This window comes from Bufo bufo, chromosome 3, assembly GCF_905171765.1.
Source record: "Bufo bufo chromosome 3, aBufBuf1.1, whole genome shotgun sequence".
NCBI classification, from domain to species: Eukaryota; Metazoa; Chordata; class Amphibia; order Anura; family Bufonidae; genus Bufo; species Bufo bufo.
In genome coordinates, this window is record NC_053391.1 from 255,741,219 (window position 1) to 255,751,985 (window position 10,767).

General features: G+C 39.7%; 1 protein-coding gene across 1 annotated transcript; it reads right to left on the reverse strand.

Moving 5' to 3' along the window:
* Nucleotides 1-1,986: 1,986 nt before the first annotated feature.
* On the reverse strand, nt 1,987-10,527 carry LOC120993348 (gastricsin-like). The gene is made up of 8 exons (XM_040421874.1): nt 10,372-10,527; nt 7,775-7,892; nt 7,153-7,271; nt 6,204-6,403; nt 5,997-6,104; nt 5,741-5,888; nt 5,246-5,344; nt 1,987-2,139 (listed from the first exon to the last, which is right to left on the reverse strand). Exons 1-8 carry the CDS (start codon nt 10,492-10,494, stop codon nt 1,987-1,989), a joined length of 1,068 nt encoding a protein of 355 aa, XP_040277808.1. The 5' UTR covers nt 10,495-10,527.
* Nucleotides 10,528-10,767: the final 240 nt, after the last annotated feature.

Sequence of the window (10,767 nt, forward strand, 5' to 3'; positions counted from 1 at the left end):
CAACGTTGCTCTTCTATCAGCTTGAATCAGTCGGCCCATTCTCCTCTGACCTCTAGCATAGTGATGAGCGGGAGGTGCCATATTCGATTTCGCGATATTTTGCGAATATTCGCATGAATATTCGTGTTATATTCGTCGAAATCGAATATTCGCAATTATTCCAATTATCGCGAAATTATTTTTTCGCATATTGCGAAAATTTATCTTGATAGTATAAGGCAACGTTCCTATGCTAATGACTTGACTATGGCTAGGCTAATATGTGTATTTTACGAAATTTCGTAATATTGCTCTAACTTCGTCTTTTAGAATATTCGTAATATTCTAAGAGACGAAGTTAGAGCAATATTACGAAATTTCTAAAAGACGAAGTTAGAGCAATATTAAAAACATTTGAAAAAGTCGAAATTGCGATGCGACTTATATAACACGAAATATTTGCATGAAGATTTCAACTTAGCACTGCTATACTCCATATTCTAGCCTAATATGGAATATAGCAGTGCTAACTTAGCACAGCTATATTCCATATTAGGCTAGAATATGGAGTATAGCAGTGCTAAGTTGAAATCTTCATGCGAATATTTCGTGTTATATTACTCGCATCGCAATTGCGACTATTGCGAAATTTCGTAAAATACACATATAGATTAGATTGTAATTTAGCTAATATGGAATATAGCAGTAAGTTGAAAACGCCACTGACTGGAGCAGCCAGGAAGCCAGGAATCTGAAGGACAGGTAAGAACAACTTTAGGGAAGTGGGAAAGAAAAAAATATAATAAAAAAAAAAAGAAAAAAAACGAATATTCGATTTCGCGAATATATAGAACGATATTCAAAATATTCGCGAAATCGCGAATATGCGATATTCGCGCGAAATATTCGCATTGCGAATATTCGCGGCCAACACTACTCTAGCATCCACAAGGCATTTTTGCCCACAGGACTGCCGCATACTGGATGTTTTTCCCTTTTCACACCATTCTTTGTAAACCCTAGAAATGGTTGTGCGTGAAAATCCCAGTAAGTGAGCAGATTGTGAAATACTCAGACCGGCCCGTCTGGCACCAACAACCATGCCACGCTCAAAATTGCTTAAATCACCTTTCTTTCCCATTCTGACATTCAGTCTGGAGTTCAGGAGATTGTCTTGACCAGGACCACACCCCTAAATGCATTGAAGCAACTGCCATGTGATTGGTTGACTAGATAATTGCATTAATGAGAAATAGAACAGGTGTTCCTAATAATTCTTTAGGTGAGTGTAGTATCTGTAATTTATACTTTCCCTCCTTATTTTGGCTTCCAAAACTGCATCAGGAAAATTGACCATGTGACCGTACCCTAATAGAACACAACTACCAGTCAGCTGCAATCTTTCATTGCACAAGGGAATCAGATTTTTCCTAAAAAAATAAAAGGACCTAATAAGAAGGCATATTTTATGAATGTTATATGCAATTTGTGTATCATAGAAGGTAGAGATAAGCTGTTACTAGAAATATAGAAACTCACACAAGGGAATGTTTAGAAAATGTTTTATTGGCATGTGTTTATGGAGTAGAAGGTTTCACTCAATGTTGTTTTTCAGTTATTATATGCCTTATACATGTACAATATAGATCAATAATGGCCAGCACTCTGGTACCAAGTGCTCAGTGGTAGGGAAACATCCACAACAATAGTGAAGGCAGAACCACTGTACACTTATGATGTTGAAAAAGCAGATCTGTGCTTATACTAATTTGAGCACCGTAATAAAGAATTCTGTGTGTTCGACAGTATAAGTGTGCCATGGTTTACCCTTCTCTATTATACATGTACAATGACGTTCATATCACAGAAAGTGTATGTTGGGGGTAGTCATTTCATTGGTTTATTTCATAGTTAATAGCTTTTACATTACTTTCTCTTCCATGGTACTAGTTTATAAGCAGAGTCTGCACCAATTTTTATATGAAAAAGGTACGTAACTGCAGGTTTTTATGCTGATTGTGCAAATCCAACTCTGTTGTTACTCATATCAAAAACAGAGTAGTACTGGCGGAGGAAGACATCACCCAGAATCCAGAAGGGTTCACCATCTTGAGATGGCAGGTAGGTCACTTCTACTCCAACAGTGCAGTAGCCATTGTTCTGCAAATTTAAAGAATAATGTACTGAGATGAGTGAATTCAATATTACCACAAAATCATGTTATCCTCAAAAACTTTAGATAACATAAAAAAAGACACTTCCACAAAAATCATTATGAGCAGCAACCATTGTGTGTGGGACTGTCTAAGATCTCATTTTCTCTATTAAAATGAGTCTGACAGCAGTTTGGACCATGCTAAGCTACTAACAGTGATAGGTGTAGCACAAACATGACTTTTGTGGAGCTTATATTATTATGAGTTATGTGAATATGAACTGCTATTCTGCCAGATTGTGCTCCTTAACTGCACTTCACAGTGAATTGCTCTCTCACACTACCCCTGATGACAAAAGCTCTAAAAAACTTAATTTTCTGCTGCTGTTCCTAGCTCTCACCTAGTGCTGTCAGCTGTTTAGCATGGTCAAAACTCCTCACTTTAATTAAAACTATTAAAATAAGTGCTCATGCAAATTGAATTTTATTGGCTAGTACTGTAGCTACATCTGCCTGAGATTATACTCCTAATATGCTCTGCTTGGTTTTATACTGACTTCACTAGAGGCACAGGTACTAGATGCTGGAACATGAAGGTCTATATTTGTTGGGCAAGACGCTTTACTGTGTGCATTACTTGAAACTTGGGTGTCAATCACTTCATAGAAAAGGGGAATCTAAGATATAATTTGCACTTTGAAGTGTAAAGGTTCAGTTTTTAGTGCGTTTTCTTGTTACTAACTTCAAATATGATTTTGAATGGCGGGAGGAATTCCACCTTGTGTCCTTGGACGTGGAGAGCCTTTACACCCGTATCCCCCATGATGCTGGCCTCAAAGCCATTGCGTCAGTCCTTGCCCGCACAGATAAAAGCTCAGTGTTTTCTCAATTTGTACAGGAGTCTCTCCATCTGGTACTCAGCAATAATGTCTTCCAGTTTAACCGCCAATGGTACCGCCAGATACAGGGTACAGCAATGGGCACACCTGTGTCATGTACCTTTGCCAACCTGTATATGGCGGTATTTGAGGAGACATACGTTTTCTCCTTGGGTAATCCCTTTCTCGCCTACATCCATAGGTTCCTTAGATACGTGGATGATGTATTCCTGGTCTGGTCGGGCAGCGAAGAGCAGTGTGGACTTTTTGTGCAGTACCTTAATGACATTAACAGTATGAACATGAAGTTCACCTTCAACTTTGGGGGCAGATGTCTGGATTTTCTTGACGTACATGTCTCCGTCGTTGATGGTCACCTGCACACAACAGGTTTTCGTAAACCCACTGCTACTAATTCGCTGCTCCACCAGACCAGTTTCCATCCCCCCGCCGTCAAAGACGCGGTGCCTTATGGACAGTTTGTCCGGTTGCGTAGGATCAACAGCACCGATGCTGACTTTTTTAAGCAGGCACACCAACTTATGGGTAGGCTGCTGGAGAGGGGTTACCCAAGGAGGACCGTATTGGATGCACTACATCGAGCGGCCAGTCGCCCTCAATCTGGTCTCCTCAGGGACAACATTGGCAGTGACAAAGACGAAAAATTTGCCTTCGTCTTTAAATACAGTCCCGTAGCTGACATCATCAAACGGGCAATATACAATAACTGGGACCTCTTGAAGCATGATGCATCTTTGGGCACAGTAGTTGGGCACAGTAGTTTAAAGTGTGGCATTTAGGAAATGCCACACTTTAAGGGACAAATTGGTCCAGAGCGCTCTTCGGCCACCTAAAAGGTCTAACTGGTTGCAAAGTAGAATCCCCATAGGTAACCATAGATGTGGAACTTGTTCATTTTGCCATCTGAACTCCCAAGCAAAAAGTCTGTCCCTAGGGGGCGTCACACATAAGGTCACACAGTTTATTAACTGTCGCACCCCTTTCGTGGTATACGTCATTGTTTGTAGTTGCAACATGTTCTATATCGGAAAAACAATCAGGCCAATGCTTGAACGGGTGCGTGAGCACATTAATTCCATCCGTACCGGACGAGGTTCTCCCCGCCTCATTGAACATGTACATGCAGCTCACAATGGTGATCCCTCTGGCCTCTTTTTTGCTGGCATTGAGGCCGTGGGACCGATCCTCCGTGGAGGTGACCGCCACCACCTCTTGCTGCAACGAGAGGCCAGATGGATCATCAGGACCAATGCCATGGGACCCCATGGACTCAATGATAAGAACGACATGGCTGTCTTTTTGTGACCATACTGTCCCGCCACCTTCTTATTGCCGCCACTCCCATCATCTTACTCGAAATTTTTGGGTTATTTATACCATCTTTTGAGAATTCCCCATATAGTCTCTTTTCCAGGCATACTTTCCATGCATCCAAGGTATCTAGATACCACTTAAACGTCCTTTCATTCGACTCGGCCCCTGAAACTTGTCGCCCAATTTTAGAATGAGTACCTTATTTCCACATTGTTTTGCTAAACGATACTTTTTGTATTAATGCCTTGTGTCTCTGTTTGTATCTATTTTGCAGCTGCACACAGGGGAGGTCTGGGATCACCGCTGTGACGCCCAGCATTTCTCCTTCTATAAAAGGTTATCCGTGCTCCTGCACGTCATATCCGGCCTGAAGAAGCGCTATCCTTGCGCGAAACGGCCGTCGCCGCCGACGCACATTGTGGCCATCCCGCTCCCCTGCCTGCGCAGCATGCCGCTCTACCTGCAATAAAAGCAACGAGTAAAGACCACTGGTGAGTGCCGCGTCTCTCTCTACCTATTCACCGACTAACTTTGAATATGGCAGACATTTTTTTTTCAAACAAGATCTTACTGTTTTTCACAGCACTTTATATGACTTGGATCTTTTCATGAACCAACATTTCTGCAGGTTAACGGGCTACATTGTGTGTGTAAGGTCACATTTATCTGTGTTAAAGGCTGTATTGGGGGCTTCTGTCACAGATTGTGTCAACCCTATAATAGAGCAGAACATTGGAAATGAAGAATGGCAATCGGAATGTGGTCCTAGAGCGAATGAACTAAATTATTAGTTGTAGATAAATATATAAAAGATGATATTTGAAATCATATACATACAAATATCAACAATGTTTAACCTTTCATTGTTCATATGAATGTGAATGCAAAAACAAGGTACCTCAAGAATATAGGCAGAAGGAGAAATGGGGAACTGCACACCGTTGATGGTGAAGCTGATGGTTGGAAGGTTTTGCACGTTGTTACAGTTCACAAAGTACTATGAATGAAAAGGCAGACTGATGATGTCCTATTAGTTTACATATCAAATATGATTAATTATACAACATGTTAATTGTATAAAGTTTTTTGGACATACGTGTTTTTTGCTTTTTTTAAAATCTATTTACACAATGTAAATATAGAACTTATTTCACATACCTAAACTTCCTTTAATGCAGATCTGTCAGCCTAATATGCTGCCCTATGTAAGGGTAGCATATTATAGCGACAGGTCTATACTGTTAGCATCCAAAGCTGCACAAGAAATAAATCAAAACATACACTGGTCTCGTAGTTCATAGTTTGACCAGAGCACTAACTTTGCCTCCCCCAGACCCTCAAAATGTTGATTGATAGGCTACAGCGCATATTCATGTTATGTGACCATTCTCACCTCTCCATTCTGGCTTTCTTGAGCACCAACATACTGAAGGAAGGTTCTCAAAAACTGTTGTGGTATAGTAAGGAGAGAAGTTCCAGTATCCACCATGGCTTGACAACCCTGGCTACACCAACCTGTTGCTTGTCCATTGATGGAAAACCTGAAATACATTAGTTTTGCGTGTCACTGTAAGAGTTTTGTGGGTCATTACTGTAAGAATACAATGGTTTCCCATGACAAGCTTACATTTGTCCCAAAAATTACTCACTCGTCAATTGCAACCTGCCAGTACAGCTCCTGAGTGACCGGTGCCCAATAGATTTCACCAGAATATAGGTTGTTGTCGACACCACCAAAAACGACCATTCCTGATTGACTACAAAGAGATTGTAAATCCTTTAAGTGTTTAAATTTCTCAGTTAAGAAGTAACATCATCAATTATAAAAAAAAAATGCACATTTACCAAAAACATACCTGCCCATGTAGACACTAAAGATTGGGTAAGTGAGCAGATTTTGTTGCAGCATGCCCTGCATAGCAGTGGTGGCACCTCCAGCAGAAAGAGCAGGGTAGGCCATTCCAAAGATTCCTTCAAAGGCAGAATACACAAAGTTGGTGCCTGGTTCATTCACACTTAGCCCAATCTCTTGGTTTGTGATGGTCAGGCCTTGTACCTATGTAAGAGAAGGTGATGCTTTTCCTCAATATTCCTGTTATTACTGTATTTTACATTGTTAAAACAAAGCTTGGGCTTTGCACATTTTAGGAACAGTTTACTAACATGGTGACTTTTTACATCTCAAATATCTGCATTAATGAGGACCTGTCACTCATTATTGATATGTGTTTTAGTAAATTCCTGCATTCCCCATGAAATAACAATTCTTGAGCATCTATTCTTATAACCATGCATTGTTTCATTCTTCTGTCACTGCACCTAGAAACCAAGCTAAATTGACAAATGGGTGTTGAAATGGGTGTTGGAAAATTGTAATATTCTGGGATACAATTACTAAATTTACCAATTTACTAAAACAGACATGTCAAAAGTAGTGACATATTTTCATTAAAGGGAGTGTCCATGAATACATAATTTCTAACCGGTGCCAGCGGCCTGCTCCACACTCTTTACCTCCGTGCTGGCTCCCATGTCTCCATCTTCCAGTCTGGAACAAATCACCGCTGAAACCAACGATTGGCTGAAGAGGATAAGGTGACCATGCCAATGATGGCAAGGAAGAAAACAAACCCAAGACCAGAGTATGGAGATGCAGGATCCATTGTTGGGGACTGAAGCGGTGATGAGCAGGAGAGTATAATCCTTTCAGTAGGGTCGGTAGGCACCTGTTATACATTCCTGGACAACCCCTTTAAGGATAAAAGTTAAAGCACCTGTTAAGAAGTAATCTGATACATTACTTACAGTTACAGTATCATATCCAAAGATACCAGTAAGACTGCCACTGCCGTACTCCATGGAGAACTGCTGATTATTGGAGGTATAGGTAGATGACTGGCTTGGGTTGAAAAGTGGGTGGTTCTCTAAAGAAGCAAAATTCTTTATTCAGTTAAATTACCTACGGTGTACATTTTGAGAAAAAAACATCTATAACTGAAAAAGGGAGAATACTTTTTTTTAAAATATTGCCAAGAAGCATTTTCACAGAGTAAAAGCAGGTTCCCCTGTCCAAACCCTATTGAAACAGTGTATATATAGGCATCACATGTGCAGTGTACAAAAAAAAAATCATATGACCTCAACAAAACTCAGTATCTGCCCCTGCCTACTGACAGCTTTAACAAATGTACAACTTTTTCATCAAAGTTTAAGTCCACTGTTATTTCAAAATATGTTTTATTAGGATTAGAGCTCTGTATGTTTTATAATTATTTTTATGATATAATCTATATAAAATAGTTTTAATTATTGTCATAAGGGACTGGCAACCGGAACTGAGTAATATTTGTGAACCTAGACTAAGTTTTGTAATTTGGCTATTATTTTCCCATTGCATATTTTTCATATGATCCTCCCAAATACTCACGACAAGCTTCACTCTGGCAGTAAGTGGAAGCAACCCAAAGATTGGATGATCCTGTATCAAACAGTACCATAAAGTTTTGAGGTGGTGTCCCAACACTAATTTGTCCATAGTAACAAGCCTGGAACAGAAAAAAACACATGGGTCATTTATCCAACAGAAATAGGCCTAAATTAAGCGTATTTCTGGCACAGATTGCGGCACAAAGTTTCTTTGCATTGCAATCTGCCACTTTTTCCTGCTCATGCCAGGTCTATAAAAGTGGGAATGTTATGGGCTGATAAGGGCACAGGCAGGTAGGCCCGTCTCATTTACCATTGTCTACACCTGTTTTAGGAAGCTGTCTTATATTTAGACGTCGTGGATGATCCGCCGAAGTTATGTAGAGGCGGGTACCTCTTCATAACTTCAGCGGATTCACCCCCAGGTATAGGGGTTATTAAGTCTGGCGTCTAAAACGCCGGTCTTAATAAATGTGCCCCAAGGTGTTTAATCAAGCTTCATAAAATATTATATTGAAAGTTACGTAAGATCAGAAAATAAATTTTTTTATATCAGTTTTTATTATAAATATATTGTATACTTTGTTCTATATAATTTTTTTTTTAAGTTTTCTGTTTTCACACTGGCCGGCATATCAGTTACAATAAATTGTTTTCTGTAGCTCGCATGTCAGCTTTGTTGTATAGATTGACAAAGAATGTGAAAAGTTATTACATTATTATTAGAGGCTGGGCAAGTCAGTGACAGCTCTAATGTACTGCTTGAGGCCTAGATAAGGTACTTTAGTAACACTGTAACCTGTATATTCATATAAGGTTGTCTATGCATATCCCCTGTAGCATTCTAGACTCTGAGCGAAGGTCTTTAGTAACATCAATTCGGAATTGACAATTCCTGGAGACTTTTTAAGGGGTGGTCTCACCTGGAACACTGGTGGCATATCACTAGGATATAACTTATCTGGGAGCCATACCTATATCTTGAACGGAGTGCCAAAAGTTTGTGAGAGAGCACCTTGTAATTCCAATCACTTCTATGGCCAAGCCAGCGCTTGGTTATTTTCGGCACCCCCATAAAAATGACTGGTGGGCAGCCACACATATGCGGCACACTCTTGTTCTATTTGGGAGCTGAGTTCTAGAGATAGACACTCTAGTGATATGCCAACAATGTTCCAGACAACCTTTTTAATAATCTATGACATTTCTCTGTCAATTGACTTCCATTCATCTCACCCACAAAGCACACACACCCTGCTGTACTGGCAGTACAGGAAATGTGTAACTCCAGAATATGTGTAACTCCAGAATATTTTAAAAACAGAATCTTTGGTGGACTAATTAATGCATCTAGAAAAAAAATATAGAAAATGATAATAACATTTTTTTATAGAAAAGTTTTTGTTTTTCATATGATACCACATACATTTTGCTTTGGCTAATGCTGCTGTCTTTTTTTTCTGAAAAGTAGCAAACCAGGATGCTGAGCAGTGCTGGTGCACCTCCCAGCTAGTCAACGGGATTCCAGGACTCTCATATAAAGGGTTCAGTGACACTATACTACTATTAGCTAGTGATTATGGCTAGGTTTCAGTGTGTGTTTTTCTATCTCTGGTCTTTTCATTTCCAAATTCTCTCCTGGCTTGATTTTTGACTAACTTCATGTCCTATTTCTTGGTGTTTTCAACAACTGAACACTGGTGACTAATCAGCTTAATTGTGGCTATGCTCTAAGCTTGGTATCAGACCAGAAGCATAACACGAACCCATACATAATGGTGCTCCACTTACTAGCAAATACCATAATTATTTAGGGAGTTTTTGTCACATATAAAGGAGTTCTTTAGGCTTTTTATAAAAACTGGCCATTCTTCTAACCTGTGTAAAAAAGATTGTTTGGTTAAAACTTACCCATCTCTTGCTCTGCCATTGCCGTCATCCCCACTGCACTCACACAGGCTGTGGGCTCTTCCACCCAGGTCCTGACCTAATGTGTGCAGTCTTTTCATGTTTAGCTGAATAATAGTAAATGCAGTTGAACAGGAAGAGAAGGCACATATCAGCCTGGGTGAGTGCAGCAGGGATGGTGGTAACAGCAGAGTAAGGGAGGGGTAAAAAAAAAAAGCCCAGAGAACCCCTTTAAATACATTTTTTTTTTTTTACTATGATTACCTCATTAGACACAGAGTGATAAGGTGTAAATTATGTAAAATTGATTGTAAAGGTGTTGTCAACTACAACTCACTCAACTAGAAATTTGAGAGCACTGTCTACTTGCCAGTGCTTGAGCTATTGCCGAACAGCTGATTGGCCGTGTTGTAGGGTGTGGGACTGCCACCAATCAGCTAGCGATGGCCTTTCCCGAGGATAGACCATCACTTAATAAAAGGCGAACAACCCCTATATAAGCCACACTGAGGAGTACATGTGGGTGAGTACATTCCATTTACATGAGGAATATAAAAACAATATATTCTGGCACGAAATAAAAAAAAAATCTCACATGGCTACAAACTGAGACAACAGTAAGTTCTTAACATTTTAGTTAATGTGTTAAATAATATTAGCTGATAGCGAAAGATTTGTAAAAATATTTACATCCATATTCATTGGCTCATAGGCCACTGCAAAGTCATTCTTGTGGTGGTTGAAGCTGTATTTCATGGCTGGATCCCTCTTGTGTGTTTTTATAAACTGCTCCAGAACGCCTTTCTCCTTCATCTTCTCCCTTATAGATTTTGATCTTGTCAGAGGGACTCTGAATGATGAGAGTGGATTGATGAGTATATTGTATAACATATATAGATATAACCTGCATGCCTGAGTAGTTTTGTAGTAATTGAGGAACAAGATTACTCACTGACAGTTCTATAGCAAGCGTCTTTATTTCAAACTGAGCACTGGGGAATATTTAATCCTATCTAAATTGTAGACAGTATAAGCAGGGCCGATGCAAGGATTTTTGTCAACACAAGCAAATCTACATTTCTGCCC

Excerpts from the sequence above, each read along its gene's own strand:
- LOC120993348 (XM_040421874.1), bottom strand. The coding sequence starts at position 10,494 with ATGAAGGAGAAAGGCGTTCTGGAGCAGTTTATAAAAACACACAAGAGG. Across the intron at positions 6,105-6,203 it reads TTTAGTGTCTACATGGGCAG|TCAATCAGGAATGGTCGTTT; the intron begins GTATGTTTTTGG and ends ATCTCTTTGTAG. Across the intron at positions 5,345-5,740 it reads AAGAAAGCCAGAATGGAGAG|TACTTTGTGAACTGTAACAA; the intron begins GTGAGAATGGTC and ends TTTCATTCATAG.